Raw genomic sequence first — 24863 nt, 5'->3', positions numbered from 1 at the left:
GACAGTGACTAGAGGGGAGAGGGGAGGGAATTTCAGGGGAGAATGGGAAGGGCTTACAGGAACAAATATAAAGGACACATGGACAAAACTAGGGGGGTGGAAATGGGAGGGAGGTGTGGAGAGATGGGTGGGTGGGCTGGAATGGGAATAAAGGACAGAAAACTGTAGTTGAACAACAATTAAAATAAAATTACAAAACACACACTCAAAACCACAAGATGAGTAGTTAAAAGACATGGAAGCTAGCTTGAGACAGCATATCTGATCAGAACTCTAGAAGACTATGGGAAGAGAGATATAGAGGAAAAATTGATGTAAGGTACTAATCCTCAAGGTCAGAAAGTATAATGAGCCACAAACAGGGGACAAATAAGTGAGAAGAATCGTACAAGGAAAATGGTGAACACCAAAAACAAAGAAGAAACCTTAAAAGTAGTCAGAGAAAAGACAGAGTTCTTACAAAGGAGCAATACTTTCAGGAACAGCAGTCTTTTGAACAACAAAAATAGAAGTCTGTGGAATTTTATTTTCAAAATGGGATGCAAAAAGAATTTCTACCCATCAAAGCTATCTTTTAAGAACAAAAGTGAAATATATTGCTAAGCAATAAAAATCAAGAGGATTTACCTTAACAGAGTCTTGCTAAAAGAAGTGATAAAGAATGTAAGTTGGTAGAGGGGGAAAAAGTCATAGGAAAAAAGTCTGATATAAGGAAAAGAATAGAAGGTGGAAACAGAAAAATGTGGATCTAAAAATATTGATCGTATAATGATGATGTCTAATTTGTAGGGTTAGAAGTGAAGATTATACTTCAATAAAGCTGTTAAAAAATATCAAGGCAGAACTTAAATCATGCACTTCAAATCTTATACAATGCAAGCTGAATGAATTAAAATGTCCTAACGTCTTAGGTTGTTTAGCAGGAGTGTAATGATATTACCTTTATATTATATTGAGTTAATATACATGTTAAAATTTTATGCTAAACACTAAAAGAATAGAAATAAAGTATATAAATTCCAAACTATTCATTAGAAAAGAATTAGAAAAACAGATTTAGAAAAAAAAATCAATCCAAAAAAGCAAGAAAAAATACAAATGAAACAGAAAGATAAGAACAAATAGGAAGTACACAATAGCATGATAGAAAAGAATCCAAATGTAACAGTAATCACAGTAACATAAATAAGCTAAACTTTCCAGTCAAAAGGTAATAATTAAGAAACTAAATTAAACGAAATGCCACTCTATTCTGTGTATTAGAGACTTATCTAAAACAAAAGAAGATTGAAAGTAAAAGAATGAAAAAAACTAAAGCAGTCAAATCCACCCAGCAGCCAGAAAAGAGCTTAATGTAACAACCAATTCTTGTTAAAGTTAAAATACAAATTATCTGGTTTTTAAAAAAAGGAAAGAAAGGGGGTTGGGAAGGAGGAGGGAGATAAAGGGACAGAGGAGAGAGGAAGAAGAAGAGCAAGGGAGGTATGTGGGGTAATACCTCCTGGGAACACTGCCAGAAAGATTCACAAAGTGCAACCTTTTGGAGTCTCTGGACCACACTGGAAGAAGAGTTGTCTTAGGCCACACATTAAATACATTGTGACATGTATTCACACACACACACACACACAAAAGAAAATCTGGTAATGTTTTAAGTGAATTTACGATTTTGTGTTGGGCCGAATTCCCAGCCATCCTGGGCTGCATGAGGCCCATGGGCTGCAGGTTGGACAACCCTGGATCATCTTTTGTGGAGAAACTGGAGTAGCAAGGGGAACAGTCAAGGAAACCTCAACTCTGTGTATCAAAATCTACTGGACTTTCTGGGCCTCTCAAAATTCCTGTTCACTCTTTGAATCATATGCAGTAACTGAAAGATTTGCTTTTAGTATAAGTAGAGTCGAACAAAACAAGGAGAACAGCACCACTCTGCATCCCCACACAAACACAGTGCATTCACGGGCATGCAGTCTGTTAATGTTAATGCCTAAATTTGCTTTTCAGAAGAACAGAGTTTTCAAGTCTTTTAAGTAATACTATTCTTTTATTTACTATACGAATAATCTTACTTTACTTTCCTCGAAATTTGTACAATTATTTTACTAATTTATTTACTAGGTTTGGAGGGGAAGCAAAGGTTGGGTTTTATAACACAAAGCGTGTGCCTTAAGCATGTTTGAGACTATATATTTGTACTTATAAAATTATGTATGGTTGCCTTGGCTGGTGTAGCTCAGTGGATTGAGTGTGGGCTGCAAACCAAAGCATCGCAGGTTCAATTCCCAGTCAGGGCACATGCCTGGGTTGCGGGCTAGGTCCCCAGTGGGGGCCACATGAGAGGCAACCACACACTAATGTTTCTCTCTCTCTCTTTCTCCCTCCCTTCCCGTCTCTAAAAAATAAATAAATAAAATATTTAAAAAACAAACTTAAAAAAATATGTATGGTTTATAAGAAATACTTTACTGTAGGAGGAATATTTATAACATTATTTCATTTCTGATTTTCTCATGAACATTTACAACAATTTAAATTGCAAAAATTCTGCCTACAAACAACTTTTCAGGAACACACAAACTGAATAAGCTAAGACACACCTAAATTACTAAGCAGCCTGCTCCTCAACCATCAGCTTTAAGCATCTTTAGTTAAACCATTCACTTCATTACATCTGTGCTGACTTACTGTCAGATTACATTGCCAAGTCTAAGAAGAAGGTAAATACCACGGACAGCTGCTTTCTAGGCCAATGTCAGCCTGGCGCCACAATAGATCAACAGGCCTCAGCAGCCAGCCAGGTGCACAGCAAAATGCTCTGAAGCTCTGAACTCCTCTGCTTCACCTCCTTCAGGATCCAAACTTATTTCTAAACAGCTATGGAGAAATTTTTACATGAGAATCTCAATCAGTTATAAATAAAAATACACTTAAAACAAAAATCTCTGCTTAGCATAGATCTTTCTAAACCCCAGTTAATAGCCTACTTATCTCATGCAAAATTCTATGCAATAAAATTTTAGGAAAATAAAGGCATTTGGAGGTTTCCCTAGAGTTTATGATAATATGTGACCTAAATATATTCACTGTATATGAACTAGGGCTTATAAATATTATAATATGACAAGTAGTATGTGCCTCTAAGTGAGAAAATGGCCTCCTTAACTTAGTGATTCACTGGGGTGAATTTCAACCTTCAAGGAATATTTTGTAATGATCAGATTTTAAGTAATTTATTTTGGTTCTCTTTTCATTTAAGAATGGAAGATATAAGGAAGAGAACTAACATTTATCGAAAGCACTTATTTGCCAAGGACTATGTTAGCTGCATAACATTCTTCATTTAATAATTTTCCAAATCTTATAAATAGGTACTATTGTTTTTATTAGCAGGCTGAGAGTGTTAATGTGACTTCTCTGAGTTCACAGGGCTCATCATGTGCATGGGGTTAAACCCATTTTTTCACTGAGTCAAACCAGGGTACCTTTACCATGTCTTGACACTGTACATTTTTTTAAAAAGGATAATATTGTCACTAATATAAATAATTGTAAATAAAAAACACATGGAGTGAAGAAAATTAAATGAGATGGAAAACTATTGCTTTAACTATGGAAAACAATGCCAGTTTGTATTTTTCCACGTTTCACAGTTGCTTCATGACATACATCACCAATAAAGGAATGAAATTATGATTTTAACTTGTCTATGAAGGAAGTAGTTTCAAAGATATTTCACTGACTACAGTCCATCAGAGTTGATGACTTTTTAGCAAGAATCTTTGATAATTTGTACAAAAATATCTGAAGTATGTTTTCTCTACTTTCCCAAACTCCTACGCCCCATAATTGTGCAAATATGACAATATGGTGGCCTTGCATAAAAACATGATTAGTATTTTATTTTGCTTCCTAAATTATCATATATAGCACATTCCTCACTATGAAGACACCACTGAGGACTGCATTTGGCATAGGGTCTTCTTTTGGAGTGTTCTGATAATGTTAGAAGCACTGCCTTCTGTAAGAAGGGTCAGGTATACACCCAGAGTCAACTTTGCACATCAGAGAATTATATGACCATACTTAAGGACTCATCCATCTTTAGGACATCTTATGTTTATAGTGCTAGGGGAGCAAAGTCTCCGTAAGATTCCAAAATCAAAAGTATGATAAAGACTAAATGCTAAAAACAAAAATTTCATCAACAATTCAAAAAAGTGAAATTGACAAGGTGAAATTTCCTGAAGTAAATCACACACCATTAGGCACTGTTCCACCTAAAAATGTATAACTGTGGTCTAGCATTTTTGATTTACCAAACAAACATTTTGAATACCGAACAAGACACAGTCACATTGCCCTGGTCGATGTGGCTCAGTAGGTTGGAGCATTATCCAGTAAACCGAAAGGTTGTGGGTTCAATTCCTGGTCAGGGCACATGCCTAGTCTGTAGGATCAGTCCCGGGTCAGGTCAGGGCACATACAGGAAGCAACCAACTGATTGATGTCTCTCTCTTTCCCCCTCCTTTCCTCTTTCTCTCTGGTTTTAAAAAATTTGTTTAAGTCATTGCCATGTTAGAAAATTCTGTTTTCATGATATTTATAGTTCAACCTAGTTAAAGAATACCAAAAGAAATAGTACTAGTTAAAAGGGATAAATTAAAACTATTTGGTTTGCTAAAAAGAAAATGATGCATGAACACATTTGGGGAGAAATCAGAAACAGGAATAACAGTCATGAATATAACCTGCTTCCTTTTTTAATTAGGTCAATCCAGAATCTCCAAATTAAAATATGCATACTATTAAGCATAGCACAAAATTGTGGATTTGAATAATTATTAAGGAGTATGAACCCAAGTTTCTGATTTTTAAATGATCATAAAAATGACAAGACAGTCATTTAATATAGCAGGTAGAAATCCTGCTAGAGCTACTTTAATGAATGGCTTCTGACTGATTAAATACTGTTTGTAAACTGTATTTAAAAAATTACTCCCAAGTGCATGAAACCAGCACCCCAGCCCCAATCAGAATACAAAATCCCCCTGCAATCTTAAATACACCATTGCATTGCTCTGCAAATTCCTTTTTCATAATTGTTGCCAATGTATCTTTAGCGGAGTTTGGGTCTAAGTTAATGAAGTTCTACTGTGAGGTAACAGAACAAAAAAGTGTGGAGTTCTCAAAAAGACATTTTACCCTTGATGTTCCTAGGATATTTATAAGACATCAAATCATTTCCTTGCCTTTAAAAATATGCTTTTCCCTTGACAATCATTCAGTACTGTCATTGGAATAAACACAGACTATTAATGCAAATAACCCAAACTAGTAATCACACTTGAGGAGAGGGCTTAACGGGTCATCATTCTGGCTAAAAATTACAGCAGGGACAGGGGCTTCAGTGATGACCCCATCTCAGGCCCTCAAGGATATATACTCAGTTATCACATCTGAATACTAATTTCCATGTATATTGCAGTGTTATTTGTTTTGCTATAGTTTCTAAGAAACACCCATATCATGAATGAAATGTTAGGAAAGATACAGTTCTCTTTTGCATGTGATAAATACAAATATTACTAGTGCATTTTTGCTGCATTTTGCTTCCATTTCATGGCTGCTACAGAAACAAAGGATAGGTCATAAAACTTGGCTATAAAGAAATTATACAAATTAATATAATTTTTTCTTTCCATGGGAACAAAATAGTTTACCCTCCACTCAACATTTGTTTTTTGCATACATGGGAATTTTCCCAGATGTTAGTATGAAGTATGCATATGTATTTCGGTTTTCCGTTTAGAAGAATCACATTCAGAGACAACATTCCAATGTTAGAATTTACATTTTTGCAGATCAATTTCTTCTAAGCTCTCTGTTAATTTGCTCACCATCTAAGCGGTAGCTTGGCCACTATTGTCATTAAAAATTCCTCAAAGTTTACCACAAAAATATTTTGGGTCTATCAAGGCATGGAAAGTGGGCCATGAAGTTGCAGAGGCAGGCAGCAGGGCTCGCCAATGACTCCCTTTAATGGATCCTGATCAGTTCCTGGCTGAGTGATCTGAAGTATTATTGTGTGGATCAAACATAGACATGATTCACTCTAATGACAACTTCTGCTAGGCCCTAGGCTGTTGAATTAAAAGTATAGCTCTGGTGACACAAACAAAGCCTCTTCCTTTAGCATCTTTAAAGAAATGGTTCATAATAATTGCCATGTGAGCATTTAAAATGAAAAGGCCCTGCAACTCACTAGAAACACACATACACACACACACACACACACACGCACGCACACACTTTCCCAAGAAAATTAAATTGCTCATGAAATCATTACACTGCTTTCCAAAGATAAGAGACAAATTATTTTGTTTGCTGAGTCTGCTCTGCGATACTTATGTAACCTATATTAACAAGTGTTTTACTCTGAAATAAATAGCTCAAAAACTTAGGAAACATCCACAAAAATATTCCCTTCCCACCTTATTTTTTTCACTGCCATTTTAGCCTGGCTATCAGAAAACTGTAGAAAGCAGCCTAATATTCACTGCAGCCCGAAACACAATCACATTTTAAAAAATGGCAGATCTCAAAAGCATGCTGATTCAGAACATTAAGTAAACAACCACCACCACCAACCTTTGCTTGGGCCGCTGGTGCTGTCACCTTGACGACTTTATTGCGATTTATCATTTGCTTCACCCATCTTTCTACTTGGACGTTGAATTTCATGAAAACCACATAGGCAAAGTAAGCTGTTAAGAGAAGCAAGCTTTCCCACCACATGATGACATTATCGAGGAAAAATATGATCAGCATGATCAAGTCAATTATGTAGAAGGACACATCCCGAAAGAGTGGCCACCATGTCAGGTTCAAGATTTCTCTAGAAAACAGAGCACACATGCCAATAACAAAGAGTATATTGAACACCGCTGAGCCCACAATGGTGCCTATGCCCACATTGCTATGGGCAATAAACACTCCTATGAGAGATGTGAAAAGTTCTGGGGCTGAGCCCCCTGCAGCCATAAAGGTGGCTCCAGCAACATCATCAGAGATGCCCAGTTTTTCAGTGATGACAGTCAGAGAAGGAACAAAGAACTCATCGCAGACAATGGCTAAGGCTATGAACATGTAGATCATGCCAATGATATGGAGAACAATGGCACCTTTTCTTCGCTCCTCAAGGGAGAAGATATCTCTTGGGTAGTTTCCTTGGTCATGATTTGTGCTGTTTTCAGATTTGCCTTCCTGAGAAGGAGGTGGCTGTGGAGTATAATCCTGAATCTTGTCATTCAAATCTAAGAGTGTTCTCTGAAGGTAACCATGCGCTACCCTAGGGCCATTTGCACCACTGGCCTCTCCTGTACTCTCTGGCTCTGTCTCAGAAAAGGCACTGATTGAAAATGGGACAGTGCTGATGGCTACCAGGCCCATGAAAAGGCCTAAGATTCGAATTAACTTCAGTTTTTTCCTGACATTATAATGTTTCCTGCAGCCAGATGATGATTTATCTGAATACCATTTCTCAAGGAAAGTGATGGTGGTGCTTTGGTGCAGATCCATCCTGGGTCTTCTGGTGGATATGGTGGTCTTCCAATTGTAAACTCAATCAGATGGTTCTTTCATACTTTGCCTCACTTTATAGTTAATGGTTCTTGTGAGGCACTTCCACAGTCAGGGATCCTTATGCTTCACAGGGAATACTTTTGACATTTATGCTAAAAAAATAAAAACAAGGATAAGTAAATCATAAAATATGTCTTTTTCTTTTACAAAAAGAATTTTATAGATATGATAAAGTCCTATCCTCTAGCCATGTGAGTTATTTAACTCCTCTGGGCCTCAGTTTTCCCATTTCAAAAATTAGGTCACTTACAGCACCTAACACCAAGGATTGCTTTAAGGATGAGTTAAAGCACATGAAACACTAGGAATAAGATGTGGCACATAGTAGGTACTTACGATAATATATATATATAAACTCAAACACTTTGGTAAAATTCAATATTTGGTGTAGACAATGTAGATGTGTGTGTTAAGTATAAAAATTTTAGAGATGAAAATCTATCACTTGATTCCACCTTAAGTCATATATAATAAACACCCCCCCATGCTAAAAAGATATCACTTCTTTTAGAACTACCTACCTACTTGACAACAACAATTATTCACTGCTTTCTTTTAGTCCATTTATGTAATTCCAGATGGAGGCACACCTTTCTGATTTCACCTATCATTTGGGACATTTGGGAAGGGTTGAGCGTTGGAGGAGAGAGCAATATTTTCCTGAACACATAAAGATCTCAGGATCTTATTTTTCATGAAAAGCTTCTCCTATATCAGATGCAGAAAAGTAGCCCTTGAAAAATTTAAGTTTACAAGAGAATTTTCTAACGACATGAACAAATCATCTTCCCTGAATATCTAGACAATGTTTTCAGTGAACGCTCACTTTTAAAAACAAAATCTTTAGTCACATTTTAAACAGACAACTTAGTAAGTCAAACAATCTTAACAAGTAGGCTATTTCAAGAAACTAAATATGTATGTCATAAACAATATGTAAATTGCAGCAATGCCTCTGTCCACAAAATCTGCCCCGATTCTGCCCAACACCGACTCCTCTAGTGGGTTAGCTGTCCGAGCAGTTTTCATTCTCTACCCCACAGAGGAGATGGGTAAAATGACCAGACACCACGGCTGATATCCTGAATGTTCTTCTCTCTAACTTTCTTTAAAAACTGTTTTTTGTTTTTCTTTTTCAACGATTTCACTTTAGAGACATTCGCGGAGATCATCTCAGGTGTAAAATAAGCTAATTCAACCCTTGCCAGTTAAACACTGGGATTAGCTGGAGCTCAGGTTTGCAGAGCAAGATCACCAGTCAAACCAGGCAGAGATGCTCTTATTCCTGGCATAAACCGAGCCCGTCACAGAGATTCCCGACTGGCTGGTAGATGTCTATACTTACAGTATGAACGATTAAACGACTCACAGCTCTCCGGGGATTGTCAGAGACAGTGCTGAGCCAGCCAGCGGGGCAACGGGCAGAGACTGAGTCAACTCCCAGGGTGCCCTATCGGCTCCAGCCAGAGCCGGGCTGGACCTGCAAACCCACGGCTCTGCTCCATGGGAGTGGCCTCTGCCGGCAAAGTGCGCCCCCGGCTGTGCCCCAACTTCTCCTTGTGTGGTCCTAAACTTTCCCTGGTGGGTTAATAGGAAAATAAAGCTAAAGAACAGACGTCCCATTAGCGAGCCAGGAGCTGAGATGCAGCTTGGGGAGGCGCTTGGCCCGCATCTCTCTGAATTGTTTGAGGGTAGGTGGAGAAATGGAGCACCCCTCTGTGCATCCCCCACCCCAAGCTGGAAACAAGGACGGTTGGTTGGGAGAAGCAGGGGCTCAGAAACCGCTCCCCGGAATGGAGAGAGTTGACTAACTCCTTGTGGGGCCTGGGGCAACCACGTACACCCGAAGCCACCTGTGAGCCCGCGGAGCAGCAACGGGATGCGATGCGCGCAACCAGGATCCAGGGACAACGACCAATGCGGCCAACAAGCCTGGCGGCTGGCAGAAGCTCGGCCTCCCGCACTTACCGGAATGGCCAGGAGGGCACGCACACGGCCAGGGTCCAAGCGCTGTCTGCGCTCCAGTCCACCGCCTCCCCCGGCCCTCTACTATTCCAAGGCCCGGGCTCCGGCTTCAGCTCGCCTCGCCTCACCGCCTCTCCCGGCAGTCCAGACAAGGTTCTGAAAGAGTGAGGCTCCACCAGCCCTGCGCGCCGCCTCTGGTGCTGCCCGGCCCCCTCCGGCCCCTCCCTCTTGGCTCAGCTCACCGGGCTCCAGCGTCCTGTGCTCCACGCCTCCTAGGAGCAGAGGCGACTCGGGCAGCGGTCTCTTAGGAGATTTTTCCGCAGTGGGAACCGGGGTCAGGATTTGCAGGCGAGCAAGGACAGAGAGGAGAAAGCGTACAGGTCAGTGTCGCACCTGATTCCCAAAGCCTGAGAGCGCTGCCAACTTTCCTGTCTTCTATGCCGGGTTACCTCCCCAATTATCTGCAAAAAGTGACAACAGTCACACATTTCTTTAGAAGGTGATGTAATGTGTAAAGGTGGAAAAGATGTTGGATGAAAAGGCATGAAGGCTTACAGGGCTGTCTGTTCCTGAAGTCTCGGGCTCCGATGGATTATTTCATGGGTAATGAAACAGACCTAAGACGCAGCACTGTCTTGAATTACAGGGTTGGTACGCTGGCCTCTGGCCTCCCAGCTCAGTGCTCTCCTGCTCTGTCTGGAAAGCAAGAGCCCCCTGACCACAAGAAAATGAGTCAGGGTTGCTGGAGATTAGAGGCAAGAATGTGGGCCAAAGAGTGGTAGCAGATGAGACAAACCGGTTCCTGAGGGACACCCAGAAGTGTGACCACCACCAAAACTGCCAACAGGTACCCCTGAGAAACCTTTGGGGCTTTCACTGAAGATTTTCTACCCTCCTTACCCTGCACCCTCCTACTTGTTTTCCACTTACAGGGTCTTTTTTTTTTTTTAAATGCCTTCCTGGGACTAGGGGAAATGTGGGTCATATACAGAAAGCTCACACTCTATGAATTTGAATACAATTCTATACTCAGGCCTCTGTCTACACTTACCTTTGATACAAGAGAAGCCTTAGAAACCTTTTCCTCCCATCAAAGTCAGGCACTTAAAAACATTATCTTGCTAAGGATTTCCAGGTCCTCTTTTGGAAGTCATAGTCAGAACTTTATCTTTACTTTTTATTTTGAAAAATATCAGACGTATACAAATGTAAGAGAAGAGTACAATGAACCTCCATGGGGCCACCACTCAGCTTGAACATTTATCAACCCATGGCCAATTGTTTCATCTATACCCCCCTTTCCTCACACCATCATTTAAAAGCAAATCCCAGACATCAAATCATTTTATTAGAGATCAAGGAAAGTATCAACCACTAGGGTTGTCAAAAAGACTAAGAACTAATTCAAATAGGTTCCCACTAGGCAAGGATAGGTCAATTTGAGCACCAAAAATTGGTAATTACAATGTTGTAAACACATCAAATATGATTATATCTACAAGTTCACAATGATTCTAAAGCAACTCAGTGACTGGTCTGCTGATGGATTAGGGAATGAGCTCATTATTTTGAAATTGTTTTTTAAAAAGAAAACAATTGTATATTTATTCTGCCCTTTCGATACAAACTTGACTTCATGGTAACTAATAGGCTTTGCTTTTAACTTGCCTTTGTGTTTGCTTTCTCAGTCTAACAATTCTGACCTTCCCCGATGCAATGGATGCTTCTGACTTATGTAGGGGTGGAACGGGACAGGAGAGGTGTTGTATAGAGGGTTCTGCTTAAAAGAAAAAGATTGTGACCTGGCTGGGTGGCTCAATTGGCTGGAGCATTGTCCCACACACCAAAAAGTTGTGAGTTTGATCCCCAGTCAGGGCACATACCTGGGATGCAGGGTTCTATCCCTGATTAGGGAACATATGGCAGGCAACCAGTCAACATTTCTTTCTCACACCAATGTTTCTCTCTGTCTCTTCCTCTTTCTAAAATCAATAAACATATCCTGGAGTGAGGATTAAATAAATAAATAATAATATAAGAAAAGCATTGCAATATTTTTTTTCAAAGATTTTATTTATTTATTTTTAGAGAGGGAATGGAGGGAGAAAGAGAGAGAGAGAGAAGCATCAATGTGCAGTTGCTGGGGGCCGTAGCCTGCAACCCAGGCATGTGCCCTGACTGGGAATCGAACCTGCAATGCTTTGGTTCACAGCCCATGCTCAATCCACTGAGCTATGCCAGCCAGGGAGCAATGTATTTTTAAAAAATATATTCCTATAACCATGTAACATCTGTCCTCCTAGGATCTTTATAAACGTTATAAAGCTATCTCCTCAAATAGCCCAGAAATGATCTGGAGTCCCCACTGATAGGAAGGGGAATGAGGCCCAGATGAAGATCTTATCGGTTTTGCAGGTTGTATTGGTTGGGGGTTTGTACTTGGCTGCATATGATAGAAACTCATCTGTAGTGATTTAACCAAGTAAATGTTTATTTGTCTCATGTAACAAGAAGTCTGAATGCAGCCTTTCCAGTGTTTCTATAATAACTCAACAATGCCATCAAGAAACCAAAGTCCTTTGACTTGTCTTCCTTAATGTATGGTTTTTATCCTCATAGCCACAAAATAGTTTCCTCTTTCAGGCATTGCATTTGTGTTCCAGGCAGGAAGAAGGGGGAGAATGAAGGGTGAAAGACAGAAGGCTTCCTTGCTAGACTTTGCTTTTTATTAAGGAAGGGACATTGTCAAAAATTCCCTTACATTTCATTAGCCACAACATGGTCACATGGTCATGCTTAGCTGCAAGGGAGTGTAAAGAATATTTTAACTGGACTATTAGTCACCATTTAGAAAGTCAGGGTTCTGTTTGTGATATAAAGGGGTGAAACAAATGTTGGGTGGGCAACTAGCAATATTTGATACACAGTTACACAGTTCCATAGTATCTCAATGAGATCCACAATGAAGTGAAGAGTGGGCAGCTGAACTTGAATCTACTTCCATGATAGCTGAGAAGGCTAAAACTGCCATCATCATAGCAATGGGAAAAAACATGGCTTATAATTTGTCCAAGTCATACAATATGAAAACAGTAGAATTGACCAACACCTGTAGGTCCCTTTATTCACAGAACTTATTGTCTGGTCATGAAGAAAAAAGGGTCTTCATGAGAAAATTTACTACCACCAAATGATGAGTTATCAAACAGTAACCTTGACTGAGTCCTTTGCTAAGAGATTAAAGTAGAGTAATCAATGAGTTTCTCTGTATATGTGATTATTAAAGAGCCAGTTTCTTATTTATTTTTGAGATACCTGCATAAGTATAAATGTTAGGTAGCATCATGTTTACCCTTCTATTAACTGTATGATTCGTTTGAACGTAGAGTTTATGGGAGTCATTGGTAATTACCAGTTAAGAATGTTCAGTTCTTTTTGTAATTATGGAGAAGAGCTTATTTCTTTTAAAAGAAATAATGAAGAATTTTAAAAATCATGGGCATCAAATTTAAGCTAATAAAGGAATTTGAATAGAAAGCTGAATAGTAAAAAAGAACAAGGTTTTCATTTAAGATGTTGACACAAGATACCAGGAATTCACCTTGTTCCAAGAAAACAACGAATCTACACTATAGAAGAAACAGCTTCCTGTGAAAATACCCAGATACTGACTGAGAGACTCCTAGGCATTAGGTAGGATAGACTGGGACACAATCTCACCACAAACCCTACATTCAGTGCAGCGACTTGAGGTCAGCAGGGAAGTCCAAACATGGGGCTTCTCCCTTAGGAATGAAGAGTTTGAACCCCACTTTGTGCACCCCCAACTTTTAAGACCTGCATCTGACAGATGAACCTAGAAGATAATTAGCTTTGAGATCCACAGCTATAACAATCTGAGAAAGAGTTGTCAAAGTGCTCCGGCTTGCCTGGGATTTTGCCGCTGCAGAGCTCATAACAAAAGCGCCCATGGAGGTGCTCTCGGAGTTTATGTGGCAGAGGACCCTTTGGGGGACTTGGAGCCTTGCCCTGGGGAGCAGGCATCTCATGCACATATGTTTGGGGCCTGCTAGAATGCTCTTATGGACAGAAACTGGCAGGTGCCAGCTTTGGGCTCTCCCTCGGCTGCTCCACAGAGCCAGTATCTCCCAGATGGGGGCTTTTGCAATGCCTCTGATGCCCTGCCCAGGGGATGCCCCTTGAGCGTCAGGCTCTGGTGGCCAGCAGGACTTGCGTTCTTAAGTTCCATGGTACTGAAACAATCGCAAAGAGCCTTCCTGTCTGGCTACCACCCCCAGGCCACTGCACAGACAGCGGACTCAACTCGTCCTGGAGTTTCGGCCTGAGGGGCAGGCTTCAGGTTTGCGCCCTCTTCTGGCCTGCAGACGGATGTGCTCTCAGGGGGCATGGGCCAGTGTACAACATCTCTGCGGTCTCCCTCGGCCTCACTACAGCTCCTCAGTATCTCCCAGACAGGACTTTATACACTGGGGAGGGGGGCAGGGCGGGATGCGATTTTGGGGACTGCCTGTCACCCTCAGATGGCTCTAGACTGACTGACACTGTGGCCAGTGGGACTTATGCTTGTTGTCCTACAGGACAGTACATATATGCAGATTTTAGAAACTGCTGCTTGAGGACCAGGCTTCCAATTAGCCTGAATCTAAGTGCTGACTGAGACCCTTCCCTTTGGGACACTGACAGGTGTTGGCACATTTTTGCCTATTAGGAGCCATTAAAAAGAAAATGGGCTATTTAGGGAATCGCAAAGGTTTGAGAGGCAACTAAGAGCTAGGGGGCAGGGTGAACGACAAAATCCATTTCCTGCAGGAGGCCACTCCTTAAAGACTGGGGATGTGGCTGTTTTATCTCATGCATAGAAACCAACACAGAAAGTCAAGCAAAATGAGGAAGCAAAGGAATATGTCCCAAACCAATAAAGAAAAAGAACTAAAACCTCGGGGTTGGCGGAGGTGAGGGAGGGACATTAATGAAAACTGCCAAAGGGATACTCATTAATAATTTACTAAACACATAACATTTTCACATAGAAACATAGGATGACATAGTTTAAGATGGGTTTCGGAAGGTCCCCTTGCCCCCATCCAAAATGATACCCCCAACTGGCACTGTGCCTATAACTCCGTCATTAAAAATTTATTGTTTTTGCCTTTTCTTTAACATCTTTGGAATTTTTTAAAAAGTAAATGGCTGTAGAGTAATAATAATAATGATAATAAGCAATTTTATATTGTTTTGACTTGACTTTCAGTCTAAAGGAAACAACAATTCTAGTAGATTTTTATGAGGGGAAGGTGGAAGAGAGCTGATCCACTTGAAGGCAACCAAAGGACAAGATGAAGTATTTAGTTTTTACCTTGTCAGTTTAAGCACTTCTTTTTTCATTTTCCCTTCACACACTACTACCCTTTTGTTATAATCTTCAGCTTCTCTGTTATCAATTTCTGCAGGCAGTCAGGACATACATAAAGCAGTAGTTCCCAACCTTGACTTCAGTTAAACTTTAGAATCAACAGAGGATGTTTTTTAAGATCCCCGAGAATGACCCTCTTCTTTTCCCCTTACCACGAGCTCCTTGAAGGCATGAATCAGTATTATACATTTCTCAGCATGTACCACAGTGCTTGGGATTTGTTCATCACATATCTGTGGAATGAATTAATAAGTTGCTTACAAATGCAGTTACTTAAAGCTTAGTGAGTCAACAGGAAGGTGCAAGTTATGCTGCTGTAACAAAGAGCTCAAAACCCACAGTGGCTTAAAACAATAAAGGTTTTTGTGTGTCATTCACAATACCCACCCTTTGTAAATTTTGCTGTGTCATCTTTACTCCTGATCCTAAACTGTTCTCTATCTGCAACGTTGCCAGTTGTTGTCTGGAGAAAAAACGCACATGGAAAATCTTATACTTGCTTTTAAAGCTTCATCTTGGAAGTGATGCATTGTGGTTGCTCAAATTTCATTTGCTAAAGCAAATCGCATAGCAATTTTTATCTTCAAGGAGGAAGAAAGTACAGTGGCTGTGTGCTTGGGAGCACTTGGAAAGATTTGGTGGCCAGCACTAATGACGACCACAACAGACCATAGAAGCAACAAAAAAGGGAATTAACATGTTATATACTTACCATGAACTAGAAGTTTTTACTTATCTCTTCAATCTCATAGCTTTTAGCATTATTATCATTCCCATTTTATAGATGAAAAAACTGAGGCTCAGTTAGGTTAAGGAGCTTGACCAATATCAAGCAGCTGTCATTTGTATCCAATATCGGCTCCAAAGGCCAAGTTCTTTCTACTAATCCTCATTGTATACGACTGAAGTTTTTAGTCCCTGCCTAACCAAGAGTTAGTTGCATTTTTCCTGTTGGGATTACATGCTTAGGTGATTCCTGTGGATTTTTTCCATCACCAGCTGGTCTACAATCTAGGATAATTATCTACTTCCTAAGAGGATCCATTTTGCCTATTTAAAAATCACAGGTGTAAATATCAAAATAAAATCCTGGTGTTTTCTAAAAATTGCCCTCCTCGGGCCCCCAACCTTGGGTTGACTCTGCTTTCCTTCGAATTTGGTTCATTTTTAAAATGAATTCCCATTCTAGTTTAATGAGAATCATAAAAGCAGAAAGAAATTTCTTTGGGGTTGGGGGACACAAGTAAACGCTACTTTGCTTTTGACAGTGGTTTCAGCAACAGTACTTAAACATACACAAATTATTGCTGTTTATTCTTTTTTATCTATTTAGCAGATGAGAAATGATGAATGCCTGTGATTTTTACATTACAGACAGGATTTTTTCTGGGCTTAAATGCTCAGGAAGCACAAAAATTGAGTTTCTCTTTTCAATACTAGCTCAGCTCAGGGCTCCTGAGCACCAAGGTAGAACCAGTGCTGAGGCAGGGCTCTGAGGAGAGAGGGAAGCGAACACAGTCTATTGATTTCAGCAAGGGACCTGGAGTCTAAACCCCTGTCTGTCTTCCTGATTCCAGCAAGGACTTCCTGAGTGACCTCCAGGGTGTCCCCTCTGTCTCTCAGCGCCACATCAGCAAAGAAGTAAGGATAAATAATATGGGCAAAAGACACAAGCCAGGAAAGAGGCACAGAGACAGGATAGCCCATTCAAAAGACAAGCAAGAACACTTTTTTCTAAGAGCTCAAAAAATTGTGCTCCTGCTGTGTTCCTTCTTAATTATATTCTCTCTTTATCTATCTCTGGCTCAGAATTTCAATATGAAATATAGTTTAAAATAATAGGAAAGAAAAGATGTTTGTCTTGAGCCTCAACTGTGGGGTAAGGAATGTGGTACTATATCTTTGGTTTTGAATGCTAAAATAAATTACTTAGTTTTATTCAATTCATAAAAGTGAAATCAGTGCATCATGAGTCATTCTCCCAGCTCAGGGACCTCAAGCTGTTTAGTTCAGCAACCATCCTTTCCCCTCCAAATAATGTACATGTGTGTGATGGTGGAGTCCTGATACCTTAGGACTCCACCACTAGGGTTCAGTTAATAAGTCTCTTTGGTACTCATGCTCACCATCTCCCCAGAGTAGCCTTTATTGGTAATATTATTGATAGTGGTATTGGTAGAAATCAGGCTTTCCATGGAATCACATAGAAAGTGTTTCAAGGACCCACACATGGAAGACTGTGGTATAGCAAAATTTATTTGAGTGGAAATAGAAGCTGCCCCCTGGGTCTTCAATTTCCCATCTCTCTCCTTCCCTGCATGGAAAAAGTCTAACTGTGGCCTCAGTAAGGCCAAACCAAAAGTCAGTATCCAGAGTTTCTTCTTCATATTGAAGTTTAGTCCTTTGGAGCCCATGCCATCTGCTACAGGGCCTGGTAACTGCCAGACCCATATGGCCATGGCTGTGTGCTCCTGATGGATAGAAAGGGAGTGTGAATGAACAGGCAAGTGCATCACCAGGTGGGAGGGAGAGACAGACACAGTGAGAGAGTGTGCTTCTTTGTTCCCTTGGTGTTATATTAGCTTGGATTTGGGATGGACTGCATGCTTTTTTAAAATAACAATCAATTTCCCATGCTTTTATGTGTTTTTGGAGTCCATCCCCTAGTTAGACTGACAGACCTCTATGGTCAAGCACCTCTCCCTGTGCCCCCCAACAGTCCAGTACTGGAGGAAGGTGGGGAGGAGTGTTAATCCCCTTGGCAGAGCAATGCTATGATCCCCTGGGGTGTGAAACTGTAGCTTCCTGGTGAAGCAAATAGGCTCATGTTTCCTAGTTTATTAAGTTCAATGTGTAAATTCTTTCATCTCTTCTCTTTTTTAAAAAATTAATAACTAGTTAACTACCTGTGGTAAAATAGTTTTTCACTTATTTGTCGCTCCTTTTTGCTTATTTCTTAATTTGTTTGGAAACAAGATGGAAGGCAGGTGGTACATACTGAGTCCTCAACTATTCCAAATATTACTATAAGGCTTATGCTGAAAAACAGCGTTTTTCCCCCTCTCTATATATAATTCCTGCTTCCTGATCCCTGGAAGTAATCATTTGCAAAGGTTTTAGCTCTTTTGTTATTTTTTTTCTTTCTGGTACTTATCACTATCTTTTGAAGTAGTAGGCTTGTTTTATAATCTCTTGATTTTTCTGATTTGGTTGTTAGCTATTAAATTTCTATTACAGAAGAAAAGGATTTCTTCCACTTATAATATCCCCTCACTCACTCCCTCCCTGAAGTCCTCATCTCAACCTTTTAATATAGTTTTGTCACCATTTTAAATAAATTAATATTAACATCCTATACTTAATAATATATTCTTTCAATTATGCAAACAATCATTGAGTGAGCTGCATGGTGTAGTGATTCACCCAAAACTCTCTGACAGAACTGTGATTTTTCACTCAGGATTTTCAGACATATCAGGTGACTTACTAGTTTCATGGTTTCCCTCAGGAGACATCACTTCTAGCTGTTGTCTTAGGTACTGACAGCTCTTTAGGACTGCTGTCTAGTTGGCATCTTAGGAATTCCCTTTGCCTCCTGTTTTTTGTTTAAAGCTCTGTTTCCTAAATCCTCTTTCCTCCCTCATTTATCAGGGCACAGCTTCCAGTACCTTCCTCAGAAGGGGACATGGGAGACGTTTTGAATGCTTATGTCTATATAACTTTATCCTACCCTCACATTCTGTTCAAATTATGGCTTACATACATTTCTAGGTTAGAGATTGTCTTTCCTTTGAATTTTTAAGACATTTATTTTTTTCCTGTCTTTGATGTTCCATTTTTGCCATAGAGGAGCCAGAAGCCATTCAGATTCCCAGTCCTTTCTGATGGGATCTGGTTTATCTTTTGAGAAAATTTTAGAACCTTCCCTTTATTCACAGTGCTCTAAAACTTCACAATGAGACTTGGAGTGGGCCTTTTCTCATTCATTATTTTCTACTCTAGAAACTCATATACATTTGGGAAGATTACTTTCTTTAAAAGATTTTATTTATATACTTTTAGAGAGAAAGTAAGGGAGTGAGAAAGAGAAGGAGAGAAATATGGATCAGTTGTCTCTCATGCACCCCCAACCGGGGACCTGGCCCATAACCCAGGCATATTCTCTGACTGGGAATTGTACCTGGGACTTTTTGGTTTTCAGGCCTAAACTCAATCCACTGAGCTACACCAGCCAGGTCTAAAAATATTTTTCTTCTGTCCATTAGCTCTATCTTTTCTTGAATCTCATTGTTTTGATTTTGATTTTTCATGCTGATTCTGTAATTAAAACAATTTGAGTTAAAATTTTCAGCTTATTTATTTTTTAATTTTAAAAGCTCTATCTTATTTTTTGTATATTGCTTTTATATAGAGTTTTCTGTCTTTATATATTAGGTCTAGTAGCTTTTCTTCTATCTCTAATATAAATTAAGCTTCATGAAGCCAGGGACTTTTTCTTCTTCAATATTTTATGTTCAATACCTAGAACAATGAGTAGTATAATAGGTGTTTAACAAGTATCTTTGAATGAATGAGAATATTTACTATAAATTATTGTACATTTTATTTTTCTCCCTGAAGTTTCGGTTTCCTACAAGGTCCTTTTGCTGTTTGTTTTGGCCTAGTTTTCATATCACAGCCTTTCTAAAATGTCTGGTATACTTTGGTGTTTATTAATAATTAAGGGTGAGGTGCTAAAATGGTAATTTGAAGTCCTACAATGGAAAATCAGGGTCAGAAATAGAGTCAATGTCCAGATGTCCTGTGCCATATCAAACCTCAATCCAGTCCAGCATCTGGCCAGTTTAGCTTGTGTTTCTGACTGCAATTGGTTGCTCTGCTAAGGTATCCAGGCTCCCACCTGGAGCCTGCATGTAAAGTTTCTGAGGCTATTGGCCACATGGCTGCTAAAGCTAACTAGATATGGAGAGAGGACATGAGAGAACATGGGGTAAGTAGAGGTCAGTAGAGGTCATCCATTGTTCCCTAGGCTAGACTGACAGACCTTTATGGTCTGTGCCCTCCACCCAAAACATATGGTACCAGAGGGCATACAGTGTCCCTGGAGAGATTTCCTGTGCTCCTAAGATTAAGTTTCCTTGGAGGCAGTTCCCTGGGGTGTGTGAATAAGCCTGTAAATGCTATAGCTTCCTGGCTAAGCAGGCAGGCTTATATTCCCCAGTTTATTAAACTCAATGTCTATTTCCCTTTGTTCTCTTATTAATAACTAGTTAACTGCCTATAGTAACAAAAGCTCCTGCTTGGATGGGACCTGCCAAACAGAGGGCTTTACTCTAGGGTAATCAAGTGGAACCCTAACCATTCCATTTCAGGAAACACAGGCATCAATATTTCTACATAGCTTTTTTGGGCTGATCTATTTTTCCATGGGGAAGTTATTCAAGTTCCTGTCAGCATTATGATATTTGAGTAAAGAAAGAGTTTGAGAGAGTTTCATTTTTCAATTATAGACTTTAAGGTCACTCACATTTGGACACAGCTTTGCCCAATGTTCCAGAACAGCTCTTGCTGAGCTTCTTCAAAGTGTCATCCTCCAGTCTTCAGGGTAGAAGGGGCCAACTCTTGATTACTCAGGATGGGAAAGGGTATTTGGAGACCTAATTGCTACTTTAAGAATTTCAACTAAGTTTCCTATTTTCAGCCCCATCTTGTACCCTGCTCTATTAGTCGTCTATTACTTACATAACACATACTCACAAACTTAGTGCCTTAAAACAATGCACATTTATTATATTACCTTCCTGTATGTTAGAAGTCTGGTCTAGTCTTATTTGGCTAAAATCAAGGTGTCAGCAAAGCACTTTTTCTGGAGGTTCCAGAAGAAAATCTGTTTCCTGTTCATTCAGGTGTTGGCAAGATTCAGTTTCATGCAGTTACATGATTGAGGTCTCTGTTTCCTTTCTGGCTGTTGGCTGGGGGCATGTTCAATCTCTCTCTGGGGCTCATAGTGAAGGGTAATAGATCCCAGGTGTTCTGTGTTTAATCATTTAGTATTTATTTCTATTCAGTCTACTTTATCAGTAAGGCAAATCTGCTTATTACTGCCCCCCTCTTCTTCATCACAATCTATGTGATGCGGTATTATTAGTTCCCTCTGTTTCCTAAAACAAATTAGTACAAATTTGGTGGCTTAAAACAACAAAAATTTATTTTCTGGCAGTTCTGGAGCTTAGAAGTCTGAAACCATGGTGTTGGCAAGTCCATGGTCCCTCTGAAAGCTCCAGTGGAGGATCTTTCTTTACCTCTTCCTAGCTTCTGTTGGGTTACTGTAGGGTAAGTGGAGACAGTCTGGCTTCCTCACCCAGGTGTCTGGGTAACTAAGGGAAATAGTGTTCCCATAGCCTTGGAGGGGCCTGATAAGTAGTGTTCACATAGCCTTGAGACTGGGTCCAATAAACTGTTCCCATAAAATGAAGTGGGCTCACATGTGCAGAATTATGTTACGTTATATAATTTTCTGGCATTTTCCTGGCTTTGTTCACCTCTAGTATTTAAGCAGGTAGGGACTCCCTCCTGGGTGCCACGATGGGTGCCATGCTGGGAAGCAAGGACCACAATGTGTGACATGTAGGGAGATACAGAGATTGCAGCGTGCATGGCTCACCCACCTATGAATAAAGGCATGGCAGACAATCCAAAGGCTCTGTGAATATTTTTCCATCTGCACTATACCATGAACCAGCCCGACCTTGAACAATCACAACACAGTCCCCATAAACCTTGACGTTCTTTGGATTAGAGCCACATCACTCCAATCTGTGACTCTTTTCTTCACATGGCCTTCTTCTCTGTGTGTGTCTCTCTGTCCTCTTTTCTTCTTATGAGGGCACCAGTCATTAAATTTAGGACCCATTCTAAATATGGGATGATTTCATCTTGAAGATCCTTAGCTAATATGATTTGCAATTACCCTGTTTCCCAAAAAGATCATATTCTGAAGTTTCAGGTAGACATGAGTTTGGGGTGGGGGAGTATTAGTCAACTTACTACATGTGAAATTAGAGTCCAGGTGTGAGAAAATAATATTTGCTCACATTTTAACCATTCCAGCCTTGCCAGTGTATGATGAAAAACTGCAGCACCAAGGTATATCATCTCCTCTTCTCGTAGCCTATATCTTCAGTATTTGTTATTCCAAACAAGGGGTAGGATTTCTCATGCCTTGCCACTTATTTTGAGGGAATATCACTGAGCTCTGGAATATTATGTATTACTTTTTTGAAATTCTCCCTTAATTTGTTCAAATATCACTATATTTTATGGAAATTCTTTATAGTTGGTAATTTTAAAATATATTTCATTGGTTATGATATTACAGTTGTCCCATTTTCTTCTCCCCTTTATTCCCCTCTGCCCTACACCCCACTTCCCATCAGCATTCCCCACCTTAGTTCATGTCCTTGGGTCATACATAGAAGTTCTTTGGATTCTCCATTTCCCATGTTTCTTAACTTCCTCCTGTGTATTTTCTACCTACCAGTTATGCTTCATATTCCCTGTACCTTTTCCCCCTTTCTTCCCCTTCCCCTCCCTGCTGCTAACTATTCATGTGATCTCCATTTCTGTGAATCTGTTCCTGTTCTAATTATTTGCTTAGTTCGTTGTTTTTGATTTTTTTTGTTCAGTTGTTGATAGTTGTGATTTTGTTCTCATTTTACTGTTCATATTTTTAATCTCCTTCTTTTTCTTAGATAAGTCCCTTTAACATTTCATATAATAAGGGGGTAGTGTGATGAAACTGCAAATTCTACTTTCATAATGCAACAGTAATGTATTTATTTATTTCTCTCTCTCCTTTTTACTGTACAGTTGTCTCCATTTCCCCCCCCCACTCCTCTTGCACCCCAGCCATCCTCACCTCCCACCCTCAATCCTACCCCACTTTGGCATTGTCCATGGGTCCTTTCTGGACAGCTACATGCAAAAAAATGAAACTCGACCACCAACTTACACCATATACAAAAATAAACTAAAGATGGATAAAGACTTAAATATAAGTTGTGATACCATTGAAGTCCTACAGCAGAATATATGCAGGAAAATCTCAGATATTCTATGCAGTAATATTTTCACCAATACATCTCCTAGAGCAAGAGAGGTAAATGAAAGAATAAACAAATAGGGCTTAATCAAAATAAAAATTTTCTGCATGGCTAAAGAAAACATCAAAATGAAAAGGGAACCAACTATATGGGAAAATATATTTGCAAATGATACCTCGGACAAGGGTTTGATCTCCAAAATATATGAAGAACTCACATGACTCTCCTCCAGGAAGACAAACAATCCAATTAAAAAATGGGCAAAGGAACTGAACAGACACTTCAAGGAGGACATACAGAGGGCCCAAAGACATACGAAAGATGCTCAGCATCACTAGCCATCAGAGAGATGCAAATTAAAACCTCAATGAGATAGCACTTCACACTGGTCAGAATGGCCATCATAACCATATCAACAAAGAACAGGTGCTGGCGAAGTTGTGGAGAAAAGAGAACCCTACTGCACTCTTGGTGGGAATGCAGGCTAGTGCAGCCACTGTGGAAAACAGTATGGAATTTTCTCTATGGGATTTCCAGTATGGAAAACTAAAAATGGAACTGCCTTTTGACCCAGCAATTCTACTGCTAGGATTATACCCTAAGAATCCCAAAACACCAATTCAAAAGAATCTATGCACCCCAATGTTCAGAACAGTACAATTTACAATAGCCAAGAATTGGAAGGAGCCTAATTAGGCACCCATCAGTACATGAGTGGATCAAAAAATTATGGTACATTTACACAAAAGAATACTACCCAGCAGAAAGAAAGAAGGCACTCCTACCCTTTGAGACAGCATGGATGGATCTGGAGGGCATTATGCTAAGTGAAATAAGCCAGGCAATGAAAGACAAATACCATATGATCTCACCTATAAGTGGAACCTAATCAATAAAACAATCAAGCAAGCAAAACATAACCAGAGACATTGAAATAAAGAACAAACTGACAGTAACTAGAGGTGAGGTGGAGTGGGTAACGGGGGAAAAGAGAGAAGGGTCATTAAGGAACATGTTAAAGGACCCATTTTTATTATTCTTAAATTTATTGGGGTGATATTAGTTAATAAATATATGTAAGTTTCACATATACAATTCTATAATCTGTCATTAGTACATTGTATCATGTGTTTACCACCCAAAATGAAGTCTCCTTCCATTCCATCACCATTTATCCCACCCTTTATTTTCTTCTACATTCCCTCACCCCCCTTTCCTTCTGGTAGTCATCACAGTATTGTCTGTGTCTATTGTTTTCTTATTGATTTGGACAAATTTCAGTGAGGTAAGAGAAGAACATATGCATTTATACTACTACCTAACTGAAAGACTACTTTTTTTTAAAGAAAGATTTTATTTATTTATTTTTAGAGAGAGGGAAAGGGAGGAAGAAAGAGGAGGAGAGAAACATCAATGTGTTGGTTGCCTATCACATGCCCCACACTGGGGATCTGTCCTGCAACCCAGGCATGTGCCCTGACTGAGAATCCAACCAGCAACTCTTGAGTTCACAAGCTGACACTCAGCCCACTGAGTCACACCAGCCAGGTCATGAAATACTGCTTTTTTAAAGGGCTACAGAATATTTTATTATAAGTGGATCATAATCTATTTAATAATTCCCCTGCCACTCTTTTGTTGATTCTCAATGATAAACAACACTGCAATGGACATCATTACACATATGACTCAAGGTGGAATGAATCTCTTGTTTATCTTGA

General features: G+C 39.7%; 1 protein-coding gene and 1 pseudogene across 2 annotated transcripts in view; one reads left to right on the top strand and one right to left on the bottom strand.

Annotated features, from left to right (window-relative positions):
• The window catches only part of SLC24A2 (solute carrier family 24 member 2), a 260455-nt gene extending 250641 nt beyond the window's left edge, over positions 1–9814 (bottom strand). For both annotated transcript variants that reach the window (XM_028524990.2, XM_028524996.2), the window contains exons 1-2: positions 9610–9814; positions 6649–7733 (exon numbers count right to left, since the gene is read on the bottom strand). In XM_028524990.2, coding sequence (XP_028380791.1) covers positions 6649–7578 — 930 coding nt within the window. In that variant the 5' untranslated portion in view covers positions 7579–7733; positions 9610–9814. The remainder of the gene's footprint in view (positions 1–6648; positions 7734–9609) is intronic.
• Positions 9526–24863, top strand: part of LOC114490846 — a 39580-nt pseudogene continuing 24242 nt past the window's right edge.

Source organism: Phyllostomus discolor, chromosome 3, assembly GCF_004126475.2.
Source record: "Phyllostomus discolor isolate MPI-MPIP mPhyDis1 chromosome 3, mPhyDis1.pri.v3, whole genome shotgun sequence".
NCBI classification, from domain to species: Eukaryota; Metazoa; Chordata; class Mammalia; order Chiroptera; family Phyllostomidae; genus Phyllostomus; species Phyllostomus discolor.
The sequence above is the reverse complement of the archived record's forward strand: the minus strand, read 5'-3'. Positions and strand labels throughout refer to the sequence as shown.